General features: G+C 29.9%; 1 protein-coding gene across 10 annotated transcripts in view; it reads right to left on the reverse strand.

The window, feature by feature from the left end:
* The window catches only part of LOC142323550 (uncharacterized), a 316,556-nt gene that overhangs the window by 90,180 nt on the left and 202,591 nt on the right, over positions 1-23,785 (reverse strand). For 9 of the 10 annotated variants that reach the window (XR_012756124.1, XR_012756123.1, XM_075363336.1 and 6 more), the window contains 4 exons: positions 15,439-15,534; positions 8,717-8,814; positions 7,347-7,492; positions 2,907-3,037 (listed from right to left, as the gene is read on the reverse strand). Coding sequence is in view for 8 of the 10 variants with exons in the window: in XM_075363336.1 (XP_075219451.1) it covers positions 2,907-3,037; positions 7,347-7,492; positions 8,717-8,814; positions 15,439-15,534 (471 nt within the window). In the remaining 2 variants the exon portion in view is untranslated. The remainder of the gene's footprint in view (positions 1-2,906; positions 3,038-7,346; positions 7,493-8,716; positions 8,815-15,438; positions 15,535-23,785) is intronic. The other variant, XM_075363329.1, reaches the window with a different exon arrangement.

A 23,785-nucleotide genomic window follows, 5' to 3' on the forward strand; every position in this document is an offset into this window, starting at 1 on the left:
CTGATCATGCTGCATGATCAGGTAAGCTGAACCCTAGTTGCACTTTATAAAACAAATAACTCGCTGCATAGATGTTAGAAAAGAGCCCTCAAATGTCAACTAAAATGCCAGGAAGTATCCAGAACAAGTATACTGAAGATTCTAAAGGAAATAAAATTTAAGGGTTAACCAGCCAAGTTTATTTATGCACTTTGTGAAGATGAATTTGACAAAGAATTTAATATTGTGATGAATTTATTACATGTTACAAAGAAGATTTTTATAGAACAGTGATATGGTCTGATAATACCTACTTCAAATTGAATAGCCTAGTAGACCATCATAATTGTATTTATTACTCTGATGAGAATCCTAGTGTAATTAATGAGAAGGAACTTAATATATCTGAAGTTCATGTTTGATATGAGGCCATAAAAAAGGAGTGTTCAGACCATATTTTTTCAACAAAAGGGTTAACAGAAGATTCATATCTTCGAGATATTACAAGTTGTTACAGCTTAGCTATTAAACATCTCTGTTAAGATGTTTGCCATTGCTAATGTTTGGCAGAAAGGTGGGGCAACTTCTCATTATGCTTTTCAAACTTTTCCTGAAGAGGTAGGATGCCAAGGAACAACTGAATGGCCACCATGTTTACATGATTTGATGTCTTATGATTTTTATTCCAGGGCATTATCAAAGACATGGTATTTTTTAAAAATTCAAATGACCTGAACAATCCCTCAAGCTATAAAGTGAGAACTCAGTTGATTTTATAAATTGGAACAAAACTTTAATGTAAAAATTGTATTTATCAGTGGTTAAATACTGCATAAGGACAGAAGGACGACACTTTAAACACTTCCTCTGACGTGTTTTAAAAATACTGTAAAAAAAAAATTTTTCTGTTAAATGAATTCTTAATTATTGTTAATAAACTGTTAATGTAGCAATTATGTTGGTGATAAACAATTAATGCAGAAATGGAGGATAGAAGTGCATCAGATCAGTCAAATGATCTGGTGATACTGGACTGCAAGTTTAATTTTGTAACAGAAGTCAGTACGTATAAAATTGCGTGTGTAAACTGACTCTTTTTTGTTTGATTCAAATTTGAAGCATGCAGTTTTTAAAGCAAACTACCAGATCATTTTTGTAAATATTAAATGGAATGTTAGGAAGTGTTTTTTATTAGCAATTTGTAGGTTATATTTATTTGCAGTCCATTCACTTGATATTAGTGAATTTATTTTGTAATATTTATTATATTATGTGTATATAAATTATTGTATTTTTTTATTGTATTATGTTGAATTATAAATTTCTTTTATATGTTGAAAATGATTTAATATTTACGATTTTAAAACTGTAAAAATTGTACACAACATTTTTGAACACCTATAGTGATCCTGAGTCCAATGGCAACAAATCAGTTTTGTCAACAGTTATATTGTGGCACATGAATCTTTGAGAAAAAAAAAAATATATATATTTATTTATTTATATTGAAGATTTTGAAGAGAAATAAAATGTCAAAAACAATAATCCAAATTTTGAAGGGCCTTTAGAAGCAGATGATTATATTATTATTTATCTAGGAGGAGAAATAATCTTCTTTTGGAAATTTGCAGATATTTCACAGCCTAGCCTTTTTCATTTTTTGAATCATATAATTTTTGTACTATCAATCTCAAGCTTATTATTTTATTTTTTGATTAGTTTTCTCATTAATTCAAAAAATATCTTATAAGTGGTATACATAATATAGTTTTAATAATAAACAATTTAGCTATGAACTACTGTACTTTCTTGTTTTACCAGATTACATGGCATCTTCATAAGGACGACATTATTTAAAGTACAATAGTCCCTTTACTATTAATTGTGCTTATAGTAAACAGTATTTTCTTAGCCATCAAGTAATATATGAGGTGTTAAAAAGTAATGAGAATTTTTATTTTTTTTGGAAAGAATTTTATTTATTCGTCTACATTAATGATATCCCCTTTAAAATAGTCCCCATTAGATATTATACACTTTTTCCAATCCCTGAAACATTTCTAGAACTCGATCTTTGGAATAGTGTTTAGCTCTTTCAGCTATTCACTTTTAATCTCATCTATGCTTGTAAAATGATGGCCCTTTAAGGTTCTCTTTATTTTTGGGAATAGAAAAAAGTCACACGAGGTTATGTCTGGTGAATATGGCGGTTGGGGTATAGTGTTGTTTTTGGCTAAAAATGAACAAAAAAGCAATGAAGTGTGAGCAGGCACATTATCATAGTGCAAAAATCATGAATTGTTTCGCCACAAATCCAGGCATTTTTTCGGATTACTTCACACAAACAGTGTTGAACTTGTAGGTAATACTCCTTATTTGACCTTGTGACAAGAACTCATGATGTACTATGCCATTAAATCGAAGAACAAAGTGAGCATAACCTTCACATTCGACTGTAATTGTCGAGCTTTTATCTGTCTTGGTGATCCAGCATGCCTCCACTGGGACAATTAGTTTCGACATCATATCCATAAAGCCATGTTTCATCACCTGTTATGACATGTTTCAGTAGTTCTGCATCATTGCTGACTTCATTTAGCAACTCCTGAGCAACTTCCATTCGCCACTGTTTTTGTTCAAAATTCAATAATTTTGGAACAAATTTTGCTGTCACACATTTTATACCCAAAACATCTGAAAAAATTTCATTGCACGAGCTAACTGATATCCCAACATCATCAGAAACTTCTCTAATTGTGATTCGGCGATCATTCATAATCATCTCTTTCACTTTTTCCACATTTTCATCAGTTGTTGATGTGCCTAAGCATATAAAAAGTTTTAATATAAAGGTAAAAAATAACCAGTATCAAGAAAGAAGTATGTTTTAAATGCTCAGATGTCCAAAATGTTAAGTAAAAATTTACCTGGTTGATATGAGGATGAGGGGTGGCAGTAGGTGATGGAGTGGCACTCATTGTAGTATCAGAACGTTGAGACTGTGACTTGTACCCTGAGCTGGATGGACTTAGTCTTGAAGACATACTACTTCCAGAATCTACAAATAAAATATCAGTATTATTATTATTAATAAGTTCTAAGGAACATCAAGAGTTAAACTGTGAAATAATCGTAAACTGATCAACATTCTCATTTTTAACAGATCCCTATACCAATTTTATACTCTGTGAAATACTCAATATAAAAATTATTCTTTAACATGATTTCTGTTTTCCCACTATAAGGATGTATCATAAAAATGTTTTTCCAACAGAAATTTCTTCTCCTTTCAAGTATTCTTTGTTCATTCAATCATGTGTTTTCATAATCACCTAAACTGGATAAATGTACCCACTTTTCAATAACATTGACTTTGTTCACTGTACTAATAAATGCGTTATTATATTCAATGTGTCAATCTCTCTATTTCTGCTGATGCGATTTCTACAAAAAACTTTATTTTCAATAAAATCAAGGTGCAATAGGAAAGTTTTAAGACAGGTGCCACCACTTCTCAATAGGAGAGAGTAGGTTTGCCTGCGGGTGTGGAAGGGGAATCTTGTCCTTAAAACGTACTTAAAAGATCACTGCAATATCTTTGTTCAGTAGAGTGGCATTCCGGTGGTGGTTTTTGATTCCTAGCAGATTACTGATTTTGCAAAATAGATGAAAAACAGAATAATGAGGTTATGTCAAATTTTTTTCAAAAACTGGAAAATCAGCTTTGGATGCTTATGAACTCTTAAAAACAGTTTTTGGGGATACATATCTGAGCTGATCAAATATTTTTATATGGTTCAACAGATTCAGAGATGGCTGCATATCAGTCGAAAATGACCCCAGTCTGGCTGGCCTTTCACTTCAAAAATCAACAAAAACATTGTGAAAGTTTGTCGTTTAGTATGCTATCACCATAGACTTACAATTAGGGAGATGACTGATGAACTGAATTTATGTTACTACATGGTTCAGTCAATTTTAACTGAGGACCTGAACATGCATCGGTTTTTGCATATTCATTCTGAAATTGTTATCAGACCATCAGAAACAACACCAACTTAAAGTGCCCCAAGAACTGATTAATTGGGCTGAAACTGACCCAGATTTGTTAAATAGGGTAATTACAGGCAATGAATCATGGGTTTGTTGGTATGATCCAGAAAAAAGGTACAATCATTACAGTGGAAGGGTACAAGTTTGCCACAACTGAAAAAAGCACAACAAGAATGTGAAGATAATGTTGGTGGTTTGCGTTGATTTTATGGTCATGTTCTATGGGCAAAATCATGCATCACAAATTTGCTGCTAGACAGTCAACCAGGAATACTATAAGAGTGTCCTTCAGCATTTGTACGAAAATGTGTAGAAAAAAAGGCCTGCGCTATGGCAAGAAACGAATTGGGTCATCCACCATGACAATGTACTGGCTCATTGTACATTCTAAATAACGAAAGTTTTGGCCAAATTCCAAATTCCTGTGCTTCCATAATCCCCCAATTCCCCTGTTTTAGTCCCTGCCAACTTCTACCTGTTTCCTAAATTGAAATTTTTGCTGAAAGGGAACAGATTTGACTCAATTGAAGGCATACAGGCAAATACAGAGAGCATTCTTAACACTCTTAAGAAATAAAATTTCCAGGTATGCTTTTAAAAGTGGAAAACCATTTCAGTTCATGTGTTCAGTCAGTAGAGACTACTTTGAAGGAAATCCATTACAATAGCCTGTAAATACTACCATTTTGAAATTATAAGCCATTTTAAAACTTTCCAATCACTTCCTACACTACGTTTTAACTTTCCTTAAATTGAATTTATATGTGATTTCTAAACAAGACAAGATTTTTGATAAAATTTTTCTTTATATATGTATATACGTATGTATATAAAATAATATATACATATATATAAAATTTTTCTGTGTATATATATATATATATACAGAAAAATTTTATATAATATTTTAAAGATGTTACATATATATATATATATATATATAAGGAACCAAGGAACTAAGAATCTAGTTATGAGACTAAACTATAGTTTAATTTCCTTTAAATTAAATCTAATTTTTAGTACACTATTAAAGCTGTTTACTTACATATAAATTAAACTATTATTATTACAGTTTTCATGCTTTTTTAAAATGAAAAATTCTATAAATTACCTAAGTTATAGGACATATAAAATGTCAAAATGATGGCTTAACAGTTCTTATGTATTTTCTATGAAAAATTATTTTTATTCTAAAAAACTGATATATTATTCCTGAATCTACAGAAAAAAGGAATTTAAATAACAGAAATAATTATCAAATCTAAACTTCTTAATCTATGAAAGTAACTATACATTAAGGAATTAAACTAAAGTTTAACTTAAATATATGAAAGGGTCTTAAGAAACGACTCTAAACTGAATTGTCTATGGTTACCATTACTTCTTAAGTATAATTACAGGATCCCTCGTATTTCTTTTAGACTATGAGTCTGGTGGATTAAATGATTGTTCTTACAATGTAGGGGAAGGTTTCCTGAAAGAGACATTAAGCTACTATTTGACAAGTACACTTCTAGCATACTTCTGGAGTATGCAAACTTCTTAGAAAAGAACCAAGTAAGGACACTTGTTTGACAGCATACTTCTTCAGAACAAAATACTTCTGAAAGAAACTGGCTACAACTCTATTACTTGTACTCCAGTACAATTTTCTATTATTCTATAAGCTTTATGTAGCAACAAAGAGATCAAAGCAACCTTTGATCAGATTTTTATTCAACAAGCTTCTCTTTAACTCTACAGATTTTATAAGATGAATATTTTGGGCATTATGGAAGTATTGTGTGCATACAGGCAAATACAGAGATGAATCTTAACATACTTACGAAAGAAAATCTAAAAAATCTAAATTTGTAAGAAAGAGAATGAAACTGCATCCATTCATTCATTCTGAATAAATGGATGCAGTTCCATCCATTCAGTAATGTGGATGTAAATCCATCCACACGGTACTGCATGGGTTTAGCTTTAATAACACCTCTAGAGAACTCTCCAGAAGTTATTCATCCATTATAGCAGACAGTACATGATAATTATCAGTAACAGCTTTTGTTTACAAACAGCTCAAAAATGGAGTGGGTAAACCTCCACAAACACTTGTTCATAATTATTCATCATCACTATTACCTGCTGCAAATATTTACACCACTGAGTTATTTGCTATCTCACTAGCAGCTATCGGCATTGTGAGCATTACAATATGTTAAGATTCCGTGAGTTTAAGACAAGCATTATGCGATATATGCAAATCATTGACAGCCTCTAGCTTGCAGTTCTGCAGTTGATCAGTTTATAAGAATGGAGATGTTTTTTCTCTGGATTTCACGTTAACCATAAAGTAAGCTTGGAGAAGAAGCTTCGATAAGTTTGTCAACAAAACTTAACTCATTAAAAATTCCCCACCATAGTGGAAACAAAACTTTCTTTTAACATCATGTGAACATGCATTATACAACATGACATGTTCATTGTCAAAAATGTATTGCACATAGGCAAACAACTGGACACACTAATTTAATTTAACATCATATTATATGCAGATAGGTTAAAGTTAACCTGTGTGTGTCAACTGTGATGTGAGACTGAGAATGAAGCAACTACTAGAAGTGAGTACCAAACACAACCACTTCTGTACTGAGGTGTGAGAAAAATTCTGCTAAGAGAAAAGAAACACAAAAGTTTTGATAGTTTTTTTCAGGTTTCAAATCTGTTTTACAATACAGAATATGTATTGATTTTTTTAGGGTTTTTAATATATGATTAACTATGCACAAATGAGTTTATGAATAAATACGCGTATCTGAGTATGTGTCAAGTTTTAAAGAGTGAAATGTGAATCTGCTGTGGGCAAGTTGCATACGTTTAACAATGGCTAATGGCCTTAGATTAGAAGTCAATGCCTAATCTAAAAAAACATATATATATACACAAAAGTGTTAATAAACCTAAAGACTCAAAAACCTGCCTACAAAATTGTTTTGTTTCAGGCACATATTTAAAAATGTTTCTTTACATAAAAATGCTTCTTATCATATATGATAATTCACAAAAAAATATTTTCCTACAATCAATAGATACTATTTTAAAAACATGATTATTTTGTCAAAATTATAAAATATAAATTTTAAACAATCTATTAATTACATTTTTTAACAATTTAAAAAATTGTTTTAAATTAATTAAAAAATTTAATTAGATTTTATTAAGTGAATTGAATATTTTCCCCATCTTGATTTAATGTTAATCACAATAATCAGATACTGGCTGATATGAATTATTCACCATATTAAATAATAGTAATCACATCAAACTACCTTGTTTAACAAGTATTCTAGATGCAGGTTGAGACTGATCATAACCACCAAAGCTGTATGATTTTGAGACTGTTAAACGTAATGAGTTCGCTCTCAGAGTGTCCTTTGATTCATATGATTCAACTTTCAGTAGTCTTGCAGTTGGCCTGTAAATAAATTTAAAAAAATTAATTTATAGTATGTAGACACAAAATGCAATTAAAAAAATATTGGGTCAAAAAAGCAACTCTTGACAACTATGTCATATAATTAAAATATAAGTCATAAATTACAAGATACTTTACAAATGTTAGCCAATCTGCAGATTTATAATGTTCTATAATCACAGTAAGGCCCACAAGTGGTAACAGCCAGTTTCACCAAAACACAGCACACTGCTCAAATGCAACTGTCAATCTGGTTCATGGAATGATATTCCAGCTGTTTTGATACAATTCTGGGTTACTCACGCTCTTCAACATGTTGAATGATGTCCATGTTACACATAGCATTTATAATGCATTGGATACAAAATGTGTTCTCTCATGGTACTTGAAGAAGCATCATGATACTCTTTTTAAATAACATTGATTGCTATGATAAGTAGCCATTATAAAGCACAGTGTACCAGCAAGCAGGGAATGGCCCCATTGTTTTAACTTTGATGATCCATGAGAACCAATATCAATTGTATATAGCTTTGTCCACAGTTATTCTACCTTACTTTTTGAACTTCCATTTCCATGATTCCATTCTGGGTATTGCAGAACTAACAGGTTGCAAAGGATGCTGTTGTTAATCTTATCACACTTTATTTCATGTTTGGTATTTTCTTCAATACAGTATAATCAAATTTTTAAAAAAATAATGTATAGCAATTCTTTATAGTGTTTTGTTACAATAACCTTAATTGATAGACAGTAAGTTACCAAATAAAAACTTAGATTACAAACACAAAATTTATAAAAATTGCGTAAAGAAACAGTACGACTTCATTCGTTCCTTGGAACAGAAATAGGGACAAGACATTGTGCTAGCTATGTCCAGAAAACAAATGTTTCTGGACATATGTTTATGAACGTTTTTGATACAACAATGTCCAACACACTCCTGAAATATTTGCCATACAATTTTGAATCACTCACATAATGTATGATTGTAAAAGCTTCTTTTTTTTAAAAGTATTTTGTTGATGAATTTACAATAACTTTGCTCTGCTTTTCTGAGACAATACATAAAATGCACTTATAGAGTATTAAAATGGATAATTAATGTAACTTGCTAATTTTGCAGCAAGAAAGTAGTGGTAAAGCACTGAATATGTATAACTGGTGTGTGCATGGATATTACATGTACTAGAATGAACAAAAAACAATTAAATATTTCATTACCTATCTGGGCAGTTTGTCCGAATTCTATTAGAATTTTCCAAATCTGAACCATTCCATGTGCCCTCAGGACTCCATGCTAATTCTTCAAGAGATCCATCCTGTATAAAAGAAATAACTATTAAAAACCTGTTATAATATTTTTTTTTTTTTTTTTTTTTTTTTTTTTTGAGTCATTGCACTATATAGTGCTACAACTACTGCTAGTGCTATAATTATTTCACTATATTACTATAATTATCCTACTTTTAAATTTGCTGCCAAACTATTAACAAAATCTTGTAGAAAATACATGCTATTTCTTGGTTAAATTTTGTTGTTAGATTGATAATAACAGTCTTTTAATGTAATCAAAAATTCCAAAAAAAGTTAGCACCAGTTACATTGTTTTCAGTTTGCTTATTTGAACTATTTCATGATATCTATTAAGACTTCAAGTACTTTTAATACAATTAGTAACATTATTTTTATGAAATCAGAGGAAACTGAGATCATCTCTTTAAAGGTAGCAAATGTTTAAAAAAAAAGCCCTATATTTTGTATTATTGGCCATTTTATGCATATTTTATTCATTACTTGAATAAATTCATTACAGGAATCCATTATGGTATACATTTTCTAGAGTATTAGATATTTCTTATTAAGTGATTAATCATTTACACAAATTGGTAACATGGGTGTAATTAACATTTATGTTTTATAGGTGTAATTTTATTATTTTATGTACATTTTAAACAATAATTTTAAAAGTAAATATATTTTTATGAATAACATACTAATTGCTCTTATTATAAGTTTTCTGATAAGACTCCAGTTTATGATAGTAAAGACTGTGAACTCCATTCTATGAACTCATAAAGTCAATAAATAAAATACAATGAAAAGATAAAAAGTACAACAATAAATGTGAATTAAATATTGGTTTAAAATGGAGTAAACTTTCACACAGGATTTTTAAATGTGTTGCAAGGTCTTGGAGAGGAATCAACAGATGTGTATGGTGCCACTTATGGTTTAATTAAATTAGACAGAATAACTATCAAGGACAATTAAAAGTCTAGACAATCATTAACATGAACAGATGATGATCATACTGAAAAGGTACATGCTATTACTACGGAAAATCATTGATTGATGGACCATGAGAAAGAAAATTAACTGATTAAAAAGAAGCAAGAGAGAATCTGCATCATTTGATTTAGACCAAAAAGAAAAAAAAAACAACTGATAATTAAGTATTACTAAAAAAAAAGATAAGATCTGAAATTCATGGACACTGCTTGACCATAACTTATCTGATTATGCATTATTATTCCTTATCAATAAAGTTTTGGAACAAAATGAGTCAGCTGCTGTTTCTCAGGATACCACTTTCTCAATTTTAGTTACTGTGGTCACCTTCTCTGTTAAAAAAAAAAATGATATTAACCATATGGATAACTGCAATTTTATAGCAATAGAACTCATTAAAGAAAATTTTCTAAGGGATCTATGCACCATTTCACAACAGATTTCTAGAAAGCATTCAGACAATGGAAAAAGTGCTGAGGCAATGCAAAGGAGCAGTTTGAAGATATGCCAGTATTACACACATGTTACCTAGTAAATTCTTTTTATATAAGCTCAGTTTTTTATGGACAGTCCTCATACATTTAATGTTCATTATAAGAAAGAGTTTTGAGGGATTTTCATCATTATCTTGTTAAATAATTAATGATGCCAACCTACTTTCTTTTCGATGTTCCTACACATTAGTAAAAAGTAAACTCAGTTTCCACATCAGAAGCTGTGGTATGGAATTGTCAGTTTTAAGTTTTGCATCCTGACCTAAACGACAGATTTTATAAGATAGCCTAATGTGAAATATAAAAACTACATTAATAGACAACACTCATGAGTAAGACCTGTGATGTACCCCTGCCAACTGTGTCCTTAATAGATGTTTTTATCCCACACATTAATGAAGGTGAATTGTGAGTAAACTTAAAATGTTATACTTATTTGATATATTTGAATTTTATGGTTTATTTTATTTGAATGTGATGTTTAAATTTCAAAATTACTTTCTGACCACAAAGACTAAGATAATGTTTGAGAAAATGCTGAAGTCCCCAATAGTTTTGAGCATCTTAGCCTTTTGTTTGTTCAAAGATTTCAGGTCTAAATCTCAGTTAGGCTTGGTATTTTTTAAAACTTACAAAATTTTCATACCATATTTCCACGCATAAGCATCAAGTATGTATGGCAAAGCATTACATATTAAAAAAAAAGAGAGAGAATCTTACACAATGTATAAGATTATTTTATGTTTAAGACAGTAAAAATAAAATATAAATTATGCCTAAGAAAATCTGAAACAAAACAGCATTTCAGTTTTTTTTTAATGAACACCAAATCCAAAATTATATCGCTAAAAAACTTCATAAGCAACTTGTTTCAGTGAAAATTCTGATTACTTTATTGCTCTGCAAACAGCTGGCCAATATGCCTATAATATGAATTACAATTAATTCAATTTAAAAAATACAAAAGTTGTTTAAGTAATAATATGAGGGTTATTTTTTTCAAGGTCCGATCAGTCACGAAATAAAAACCCGGGTAAAAATCAGATGAACCTTTGCGCATATGTGTTGCGCAGCGTCACTTGTTGTATGGCCTTCAATCACGCCGCGTCACTTCGTTTAGTTCTGAACACGCAGCTAGCACGTAAAAATGTCTATAAGAATAGCATCTCCCGCCAAGTGTGAAGTGCGTGCAGTAATTCGATTTCTTCAGGCTGAGGGGTGTAATGCAGCTGAAATTCATCGACGAATAAATAATGTGTACGGTGAAACTTCAGTATGTGACAGCAAATTGCGACAATGGTGCAGGAACTTTAAAGCAGGACGTACAGATGTTTATGATACAGGCGGTCAGGGAAGCGAGTGTCAACTGATGATCTCATTGAGCGAGTGGATGAGACAGTTCGAGAAAATCATTGGTTCACAATTTCTGTAGTGATTCGTTTCCTGAAATTTCAAGGTCAGCTCTCTACACCATTGTGAGTGAGAGACTTCAGTACCGCAAACTGTGTGCGAGATGGGTTCCCAAGATGCTGTCCGACCATCACAAAATAATGAGAATGTACGCCTCCCTAATGTTTCTCCAGCACTACCACAATGAAGGAGAAGATTTTTTGAATAAAATTGTCACAGGGGATGAGACATGGGTCCATTTCGAAACTGAAGAAAAAAAAGAACAATCCAAACAGTGGATGCATTCTCATTCTCCCAGTAAACCAAAGAAGTTCAAGCGAACCTTCTCCAACAGAAAGTGTATGGCTACTGTGTTCTGGGACCGAAATGGAGTTCTCTTGGTGGAATTCATGGAACATGGCACGACCATCACTGCAGCCTCATTCTGCATGACTCTTCAACATCTGTGAAGGGCAATTCTGAATAAGCAGAGAGGAATGTTGTCATCAGGCATTGTTTTTCTCCATGACAATGCTTGGCGGCACACTGCAGCTGTAACAAAGAAGCTCCTGCAGCGTTTTCGTTGGGAAGTGTTTGATCACCCACCATACAGCCCGGACTTGGCTCCATCTGATTTTCACCTCTTTGCTCACATGAAACGCTGGCTAGGAGGACAACATTTTGGCACAGACATCGAGCTGCAGACCAGTGTAGAAACATGGCTGAAAACACAGGCGGCTATGACGCAAGTTTCTATGACGAGGGTATTGGAAAGTTGGTACCACGCTACAACAAATGTCTAAATCGGAGTGGCGACTATGTAGAGAAATAGCGTAACTATGTAAGTACTTGTTACAAATAAAAATTTTTTTATTTTCATTGTGGTTTTAATTTTGTGACCGATCGGACCCTGAAAAAAAAAATAACCCTCGTATTTAGTCTGAACAAAGTTCAAAAATAAATAGTTAATCCTTGTAACTCTCACTATAGTACTTGTTTAATATGGCAGTATTTGCTATATTTCTTCCAATTTGTATCAGTAAATACTACATATTTTTATCATACATTTATGAAACGTGAAAGAAATTTACAAGGATTTCTTTTTAAGAATAAACTAAAATTTTAAGTGTTTATGTTTTTTGTATCAGTAAACATAAAATTAAACTGCATTCTAAAAAAACTTATATGATAAATGTTTACAAATGGAAACTTTTCTGTTAATAGGCTAAAACTATAAACATTTCTGTTTTACTATAATCCATTTTCTCTCGCGCTGGTCAGTCATCATTTTTTTAAATATAATTGTGTGTAGAGCAAGGTAATTTAAAAATTGTCAAATATATGCTTTGTATAGAGTGTTATTATGGAAAAACCTGATACATACATGTTATAGTTTAGTAAAATTATTCTAGTAAAAAGGTAAACACAGAACAGTGCTCAATTCGAGGTTAGAATTGTAAATATGTACTTCTATTTATTAAATACTGGTACTTTATTCAATCAGATCTACCAGAATCAACACCTGCATCAGGGAAAATTTACCATTCACTGTTACAATCAAACTGGATACCCAATTTTATTTGACAAAAAAACAAATATGTAACCTAACAAGTACAGTAACTACTATCAATGCTTCTTTATTTATTTTCATTGCTAATTATAAACGTTTTTGTACAAATAGAAATAATATGCAGCCATCATGCCGAAACCATACAAATGTGACTAAGACAGACATATTTCCTTAACAGCAACATTTAAAATTAGTAACAGACTGTCAATATATTGAAAGAAAGCTATAGAAGGTTAAATATATAAATAACATAGAACAGAAATATAAAATAATCTAAAAAAGTTATAAAACTTCTAAAAATCACAAATAATTCATCAATTAAACAGCATTTAAAAAGTATTAAAAATATGAGAGTTAGTTTTTTAAATAAGTAATTATTACTGACTTACTACTACACAAAATACATCAACTTTATTCTTCCTTACACAACCACAGAAATTATACTAAACTAAAGAACGAAAAAGATTCATATGTACATTATTAAGGATATGAATCCACTGAATAGAATATTTTAAACGGAATTATAAAGACATAATTTATAATTATAAATACATACATCCATTACCTGAATACCTATCATTGAACCTCATGTTTTAATTTCATTTGACAATTTTCATTACCACAAACATTTTAAAAACAACACATAAACCACTTGTTTGAGGTCGTTATAATAATCTATATCAATATAATTTATATGACTATTTATAAATGGAAAACTTAAATATAACATACCATTAAAAAGTTTTTAATACATTTACCATTTCTTATTAAAACAGTACTACCATACATCAATAAGATGCTTTTAAAAAGTTTACCATAATGCTATAATCAAATCTTTAATAAACAGTTTTAATATAATAATAATAATAATAATAATAATAATAATTACTGTTACTGAATTACCTATAGTGTTTTGAAGATTTAACTGTGCTTTTGCAATATGTCAAAGTAAGTTAAAAAACAAAGCCCCAATGGCAAATGCACTGGCAATACATAATTTTATAATATGTTTTTAAAAACCAAAACTTTTATTCTAGTTAAAAATGATTCCGTTTCAACTGGATCTAGAAAAAAAGTTTTTTCTCCACATAAAATATATATAAGGCATATTTATTACAACTCCGAAATACAATTTTATTTCAAAATATTTTATAGTACAAACCTCAATTTTTCTTCTTTTTTTGCCAAGAATAAAATATTTACATTTGGGTAAAGATCAAACTATAAATTAAAATCGTATAAAAATAAATACATTAAAATAAAGAAAAACGTCAAAATTTATAGGTTCAAAGACTTGAATATATGGGTATATTTAGATATGTAACTATTAATTTGGAGATGAAAAACACCACATTACATTAATATTAAATGTACATTTAAGGATAACATCAGATACATTGAAGCATAATCAGAGGTGAAGCCTACAACTTATATAATTATACATGAACCAATAACATGTAAGTGTAGTTTATCAAATAAAAGAACCTCACATTATCTGCAATAAACATGTTAATAAGCATTATGTAATTTATTGCTTCTATGGTAACAACCAAACACACAAACAACACTTTTTTTAAAAATTAAGTAACATTAATTCTTTATAATTTTATTCAATGAACAAAAAATGTTTCCAATACAGGAAAATTATCTACATCCCAATCCTAAATGCTGTAACAGCACAAATCCATTAATTTATTATTTTATCAATTTTTTCATGAACTAGAAGTCCAAAATCTTTAATGTTTTGGTGCTTTCATATAGTATATTTTATCCTACTAGAAGAATTAATAAAATACACCTAGAATTCCATTAGTTTGGTTATCAGAAACAGTAGTAAACAAGCCACCAGGAAGTAATGAATACATCACAAATCAAGTTAAACTAATAATCATCAGTGATGTAAGAAGTTAGATTCCTTTAACTACATACAACAATAATTAAAAACATGCATTATATTCATATAATATAAATAAATATTTTTTTAATGTATAATTAAACATCATAAGTATTAATTTTTAACTGAAATTTTGTGCTGTAAGAACTTTTGTGTCAGTATACTATTAAACGAATAAAGCAAAAGAATGATAATTTACGAAAAACATTTTTAGATTATTTAAAAATTGTTATTTAAGATTTCAGTAGCGCTGATATTCAGTTTATAAAATAAATATATCTAATTTTAAAACAGGAATACTTCTTACATCATCCCTGTTGAATATTCGTCTCCTCGCCTTTTCATATTCTTCTTCTCTTTCCTCAAAACTTTTACTGCGTCGAGAATCCCCATTTTCAGCTGACTGCAAAAAGAATAAAAAAAATTCCTGAATAATCTGCTACTGAAAATCTGATTCTTTACTCATTTTAATATAATAAAAAATTGTACCTTCACCATAAATCTTTTAATGCATTCTTCTGATTTAACAAAAAAGATTTTCATGAAATAAAAATAAAATATAATTCAGAGATATTATAACAAATTTTAATGATTATTATACCGATAAAAAAATTAAATATCTTTCATAAAGTTTTATAATTACCTGTTATAAAACACAGGTAATTAAATTTAGCGTTTGAATATACTGATAAAAAAATTTCAAGCAGTCAGTTAAAAATGTTTAATCTCATGTGTTTATCGCTAACACATAACAGTTTTCTATATACATTAATAGAGTATTTCAAATAATCATAAACAACACCAATAACAATTACCCTTATTAGTTAACACCCATCATTTAATAATAAAAAAAAAAAAAAACAGTACCGTATGTGTGAATTTATTTTCATATTACGTTGATTTACTGAATCTTTTAGTAAGACAACAATTTGTGCTTTCCTTCAAATAAGAAGATCCACTGCGATGTTATCGTTCCTGACAATAACTGCAGCTTTACTGAAAATAACATCACAATCAAAGAGTATGAAAAAAGAAATGGACATCTTTATCTTAAATAATCCATGAATTGTGCAACTGGCAAGTCTTCTCTTTCAACAATTAATAAAAACATGAGTGGATCAAGAAATGGAAAAAATTTCAGGATGCATTAACTTTTAAAAATTTTAAATTACAATTTAATCCAACTCGATGTACACTCATGAAGACATAAATAAAGCTGTAGAACAGTCAAAAGCATCATGTGGCAAGCCTACTGAGTTCACTGTTAAAACTGAGCAGAAACCCAACTATCTATTGCGATTAGATAACTTGAACTTACTTTCTAGTAACTTTAGCGTCTACGGTCTTGGGTAATGCGAGAAACTCAATTCTTTATAACATGATAGTACCACGACATCTTTAACATCTCGTAGAGAAGAATCCTTGAAACTGAAGTGTGTGAAGTAAGGATAAATGACAATGGCAATAGCCATTAACTGGTTCCCATTGATCACAAAATGTTAGAATCAGTTCACTGCATGTATTCTTCATTTTATAAGGGGCTGATGACAGTAGCAATTGATTCGACTTAAAATTGATAAAAAACAAATATATACATACAAAGTTTCACTTGTGATACCATTTTTGATGTTGAGTATGCAATTTACTATCCACTAATGAATTCCTGAACCAAAGAAAATATACATAAATGTGTATCCATTCAACAGTTACAAGAGATCTATCATAAAACAATCATTTTAAATTCATAATATGAATTAACCTTTATAAATAAACCTCAAATTAATTACTCTCAGCTAAAAAAAACCATGAACTGAATCTTAAATGGGCACACTTTATTTCATTTGTGTATAATATTGCAGATTTTATGGTATACTGATAAATGCTAAAAAAAGAAAAATAAATAAAAAACAGAAAACACAGACAAATATATCCAGCAAATAAACAAAGATATTTGTCAGTTTACAATTTCCATTCTAAAAAATTTACTTAATGATTATTGTTTCATAATACTGCATTAATATATTTAAGATTTATTGATCTAACCATGCCCAAAAAGATTTAAGCAGATAGATTCTCTTTGTAACAAATGTCCAAGTACCTGTACCTCTTGCAATACTCCAGCACACCTAACATGACAAACCTAATATTTTCCTTGTAACTATTATTTTAAATGTACTGTCTTTATGATAGATTCAAATAATATTTATATTTTTGTTTCATTATTTATTTCTTACATAGACAGTGGAATCTTACTTTAACAATTAAATAGGAGTACATATATTTATTACAATTTTGTGAGGAAAAAAGAAAAGAAACAGTTTGACAATCTGAAAACTCTACGCTACTCGAATAAATCGCATAAAAAAAATAAATGAATTTAAATAATTTTTTATTTTGTGACTTAGTTATTTCGTATACATATATAGAAGTATAATTCATATATATATTCATGTTATTCATGTATATATATATACATGAGGTCTGATAAAAAAGATACCCAGAATTTTAGTTTTTCTCAAAAAATCTTTATTTATTCACCAATACTGATTTTGTCACCTTCAAAGTACTCCCCTTCAGATATGAAACATCAGCACTTTTTCCAAATTTCAAAGCACTTCCGGAATGCCATTACATTTAAATCATTCAGCAATTCTGTCTTTATCCCTTCAATGTTGGCAAAATGTTATCTTTTCATGGTTCTTTTAAACTTGCGGAATATGAAGAAGTCATAGGGGGTTATATCCAGTAAATACAAACAAAGGCTGAGGTATCATAACAGTGTTGTTTTTTACCAAAAATTCATGAACAAGCAGTGAAGTGTGAGCAGGTGCAATATTGTGGCACAATTGCCACCAATTGTTTCACCACAAATCCAGGCATTTTCTTAGGATTGCTTCACGCAAATGACCTAGAACTTCCAAGTAGTACTTCTTATTTAACCACACAACCTCTGGCAAGAGCTCATGATACATTAAGCCAAATGAAACACAGTGAACTTCACATTTGATCGAACTTGACAAGCTCTTTTTGGTCTTGGCTCTTCAGGAAGTTTCCGATAGAATGATTGGACCTTAGTAGTGTCAACGTCATACCCATACACCCATGTTTCATCACCAAATATCACCCGTTTGAGCAGTTCTGGATAATCGTTCACTTCATTCAGCAACTTCTGAGTAATGTTCATTTGTTACTGCTTTTGAGTAAAATTCAACCATTTTAGAACAAATTTTTCTGCCACAAATTTCATACCCAAAACATCTGAAAAAATTTGGCATGAGCCAAATGATATACCAACATCATTAGAAACCTCTCTGATAGCGATTCAATGATACTCCATAACCATTTTCTTCTCTTTTTCAACATCATCAGTTGTTAATATGCTGGCACATCCAGCGTGCTGATCACCTTTAACGGCCCTCTTGGATAAGTTTGTAACGCTTGTAAATATGTTTTACTCATAGAAGAATCTCCAAACGCAACATTTAACATTTCCAATGTGGTCCTACACTTTATTCCATTCTTAAAGCAAAATTTTATGCAAATTCTTTGTTCCATTTTTTCCACAAGTTAATAACTGCAGACCATATCAAAACATGTGTAACCTTTGCGATAGTCAACAATAAATTAAGCATCCAATGTGGCTACTAATGTAACTATATGTTAGGGACAAGTGTACCAACACAACAAAAAATACTGTGACAGTCAGGCAAATTTAAAAACTGTGTATTTTTTATCAAACCTCATACATACACATGTTTTTTTTTTTTTGAAAATTCAAACAATTCAGTAACATACTGACTAGTTTGTTAATAAAATTTAATATTACATGAACTATTAACAATGAAAACACAATAATTAGATTAGTTATACTTACCATATTAATTCTAAAAATCTACTACTGGAATTAATATGGTAAGTATAACTTACCTTATGTTTTGGTGGTTAATTTTTCAAATAATATTAAATATATAACCTCCTCCAAATAAATTTAGTTGCCAGTAGTAAAAAGTTAGAAGTAATAATGAATTAACTGGCAACCCATTGACAAGGATTCTTATTGTGATAATGCCTAATTTAAAGCAATAATTGTTTTTTTATTCTAAGTAATAAACATATGGAACAATAAATGTTTATAGAACTTCAACTTTTAAGGGTGGGGGCTTAACAATAGCTCCCTGATGTTTGAAAGCTGTTTCCATCTGATAACAAATCATTTAGTGCAAAAAAAAATTAAAGCTGATAAGTTGTAAAACTAAAAAGTTAAGAACATTTAATAAAGATCTAATTCATGGGGATGAAAATATTTTATGAAAACGTTTCACTGGTATTCCTAAAATATATATATTATATTTATACACGTTCAAATATATAAGCAGGTAAACTCTTAAATATCCAAGTTTAACCTCCTGCAAACTGTAGCATAAGCTTAAACCATTCACTTAACCTGACAAGTGTGGCTTATAGCAAATTCATGCAGCAGCCCTCCACTTCTTTGATAAATCTCATTCACCGCTCTAATGTACATCAATTTAGAGAATCCAACTCGCAACACATTTTAAATGAATTATTATAATCTTGAAAATACTGACATCAGATGTCAATCAAAAGATACAAACAATATACTATATTGACACTCTTTCTGCTCTGTAATAAAGAATTTTGATATAATGATGATATGTAAAATACAATATCAAATTAATATCTTAAACATTATATCTTTTTTTTAACAGGTTAAATTATAAAATTATTTCACAGACTAGTTTGATAACCTGTATAATTGTAATACATGTCAGTTGGTTTGTGAGTATACCTGATGTGTTTTACTCTTTGTTAACTAGCATTTGTGAACATTAATAGGCTGATTGATTTAGTGCTTATTTTACAAAATCTTTTCATCAAAGTACAATTTATCTTAACTAAATACTGAGAAAGGATATCAAACAGATGTTTGATATATGTTTCATTACATGTTTCATGATTTCTTAATTCTAAAAGCATATATTTATAACAGAAGAGGGGAGTTTAAATTTAAAATGTTCAATATGCTTTTCACTTATTAATATAACGTTGATAATAAATAAAATAAAATTGGTCATTAAATCTAATTTTATATCAAGATTCAAATGTATTTAAAATGTTTTTACTTCTCACAATCAAATAGCAAACTATTAAGATTTTCCACGTTGAATAATGGGAGTATCAAAACTTTTTTTAATTACCTAACATAGATATTTGAAATATTTAAAAATTAATAATTGTTATTCTTTACAATAATGAAAAAAAAGAACACAACTATTGAAAGAAAAAAAAAGACTGTGGAAAATGTCTGTGGTGACTATCTTCCACAGTCTTTGGTAGACTGTGGAAGACAGAGAATTTTCAAATTTAAGAATAGTAGTTATTCATTCAATAAGTAAAGACAGTAATTAAATAAATTTTCATAAGAGAAAATAATTTTCAGATTAGTAGTATCATTTATACTATTAATAGTTAGTTAATTTATACCACTTAAAAATAAAAATAATAATATTACATAATTCTACCCACTCCCCTCCAAAAAAAAAACCCCGTTTACTTAATCCTGGTAATAAAAATACAATAATTGTTAGTACTACGTAAAGAATCATAAATCTCTTTGTAATTCTTAAACCTATGTTCAACAAATATTTTAAAACCTTTTTGATAAAACAGAATATATGAAATTCTCACAACTGAGCCGTAATTAAAAAACAGTAGTTCTGGAAATGTGCTGATAAATCACAGGTTAAAGAGAATGTGTAAGATACTACAGACAAAAATGAAAAAGCATCAAAGAATAAAAAAAAGCTTTATTCATTAAAAAAAATACAATTCATGAATGATCAATTTTACCCTTTAAACATTGAATGTATACAACTCTGTACGGTGTACAGAGTCAATTTTAACATTACTTTCTTCTGGTCATCCATGTTTTGCTATTAACAATTCAAAAGTTATTTTTAAAAAAAATCCTGTGTATTTATATACTGTTTTTTTTCAAGAGTCTGACAAATTTTAAAGCTATATATTTTTTTTGTAGCAGACAATGGTTTGGCTCAAAATCAAAATCTTTGTTTAACAAATTAAGTTTACTAAAATTTTATTTTAATCAATATTTTACTCATATAAGACCTCAGATGTTTAAAAACAGATCTAGTGCAATTAATTAATAAATTTAATACCTATTTTGACTACATCAAAATTGGTTAGCTAATCTTTTTAACCAGTAACTGTACGTGTATTTAAAAATTCTTTTATGATAATGATTAATATCATGAAGCAACATATCTTGGCAAAATATGTGGGATGGTTTTTAAAAGTTGTTTTTCTATAATGTTGTTCCATGCATTGAATAATTTAAGCCCTTCTAGATACTTTTTCTGGCAAAAAGGTTTTACTTCCAATTTTTTTATATTTAAGTTTTATGCACATAATTATGATAGTAAAATTAATTTACAATCTTTTTAAAGATAATAATAAAAAATATATATCAATATATATATAATATATACACACACACACACACACACACAAATATATATTGTATTTTTTATAATACTTGGGTTGTTCAAGTTGGTTTTTGATTATAAAAAGTACAATATATTGGTACTGAGGAATATTGGTCTTATAAATATTGCGTTTAGAATATATACTTATATATACACAGTAGGTCTGTAAAGGTCTCAAACTAAATTTCTGTAATCGATACAAGTAGCGCCATCTCTTAGACAACCAAGGAACTACGTAGTACAATGTCTGATGAGTGTGTATACAAAATTTCATCACGTTTCGTCACTCCAGTCACAAGTTATATTTGGCCGCATATGTAGTGTTCATGTGACCTTGTGAGAGCTCGTGACATGGAACAGAGAAGAGTGATAAAAATTTGTGTTTGTCTTCAAACACAAATTTTGTTAAAACTTATTCTATAATACAGCAAGAATTTGGTGATGAAGCCGCATCTTGAACTACAACATACACATGGTGGAAATGGTTTAAAGATGGTAGAGAGTCATTGGATGATGACGAATGAAGCAGGAGGCCATCAACAGCTGTTCATGATGAAAATGTCGTGAAAGTGTGAGCGCTCCTGCTCGAACAACCTCATCTTACACTTTGGGCCATAGCAGATGAGCTAAACATCAATAAAGATGCAGTACACGCAATTCTAACAGAAAAAATGAATTGCCAAAAGGTGTGCTCTCATTTTGTTCCACATTTCTTGACCAAAGAACAAAAACAGGTGCATCTTTCTTGCACTTAAGACTTCGTTGAAACTGCCTATAGCAAACCAAATTTTTTGCAAACAATTGTAACTGGGGATGAAAGCTGGTGCTTCATGTATGATCCACATATGAAGTATCAATCTGCTGCTTGGTTGAGTCCTGGAGCACAACGACTGGTGAAAGTCAGGCAGCAAAAATCAAGAGTAAAAACGAAGTCGATTGCATTTTTTTTCTCAAAGGGCCTGATTCATCATGAATTTGTCGCAACTGGTAAAACTGTGAATTCTAAATTCTATTTGGAAGTAATGAAATGCCTGATGTGTCACATTCGTTGAATTAGGCCTGAGTACCAGCATCCAGGCAGTTGGACTCTCTTGCACAATACCCTGGCACACATGACAACAGTTTTAACACATTATTACACTACAATTTAAATCACTTTCATATCCCACCTGCCCTATTCACCTGACTTGGCTCCAGCAGACCATTTTCTGTTCCCGAAACTCAAGTTGAAGATGAAAGGCCACTTTTTTGATGACATTCTGTCCATTCAAAGGGCTTGCACTGAGCAGTTGACCCCCTCCCCACAAAATGATTTCTCCAGAGCATTTGACGGGCTCTACCAGCACTGCAACAAGTGTATAACAAGAGAAGGGTTCTACGTAAAGGGCTGATACGAGTAAATTCACTTATCTTTAAATCTGTATTTTTATTTAATTTAGTTCGGAAACTTTTCAGACATACTATGTACAAGTAGAAGAACGTCAGTTTATAAACTTAATTAGTTCCATAAAACTATAAACTGAGTTGTTGACAAAAAAAAGCAATCATTCCTATAAGAATCAATGTAAATGGATTAATTCATTCAAGACCCCAAGAAAATGGTCTTTTATTATCTTTATTTTCTACTTCATACTTTGAATCCTATACAAAACAATGAAAATTCATTGTTGTTTTAATTAAAAAGAATTGGAAGAAGTAAAACAAAAAGAATAAACATAAAAGTGAACTTTATTTCAACTTATCTTACAAAATAGTAGTGTTATTGTTTAGAAGGGAACTCCTCATCCATGAAAATATCAAGTGCTTAAAGTAATCAAGCTTCCATCTCACTAAAAACTTATTGAATGAGATTTGTTTCTTCTTGTTTTTTATAATATTGCAGAAATAAGACATGCCATTATTATTGAAAAAATTTATAACATTTTTTGATTAAACTTCATCAGGGTGATATTTTTCAATAGAATTTTTTACCTCATTCCATTTCTCAGATTTTGTGGATCGAGGACGTAGGAACATCTTCCATTTGTTCATCAGTCTATGAAAATAATATTTTCTCTGTCATCATCTTCTGCTGCTCATTAAAAAGCTGTTCAATTCTTCCATACTGAATTCATTGTTGTGGTCCTC

Source organism: Lycorma delicatula, chromosome 4 (assembly GCF_047948215.1).
Source record: "Lycorma delicatula isolate Av1 chromosome 4, ASM4794821v1, whole genome shotgun sequence".
NCBI lineage: Eukaryota > Metazoa > Arthropoda > Insecta > Hemiptera > Fulgoridae > Lycorma > Lycorma delicatula.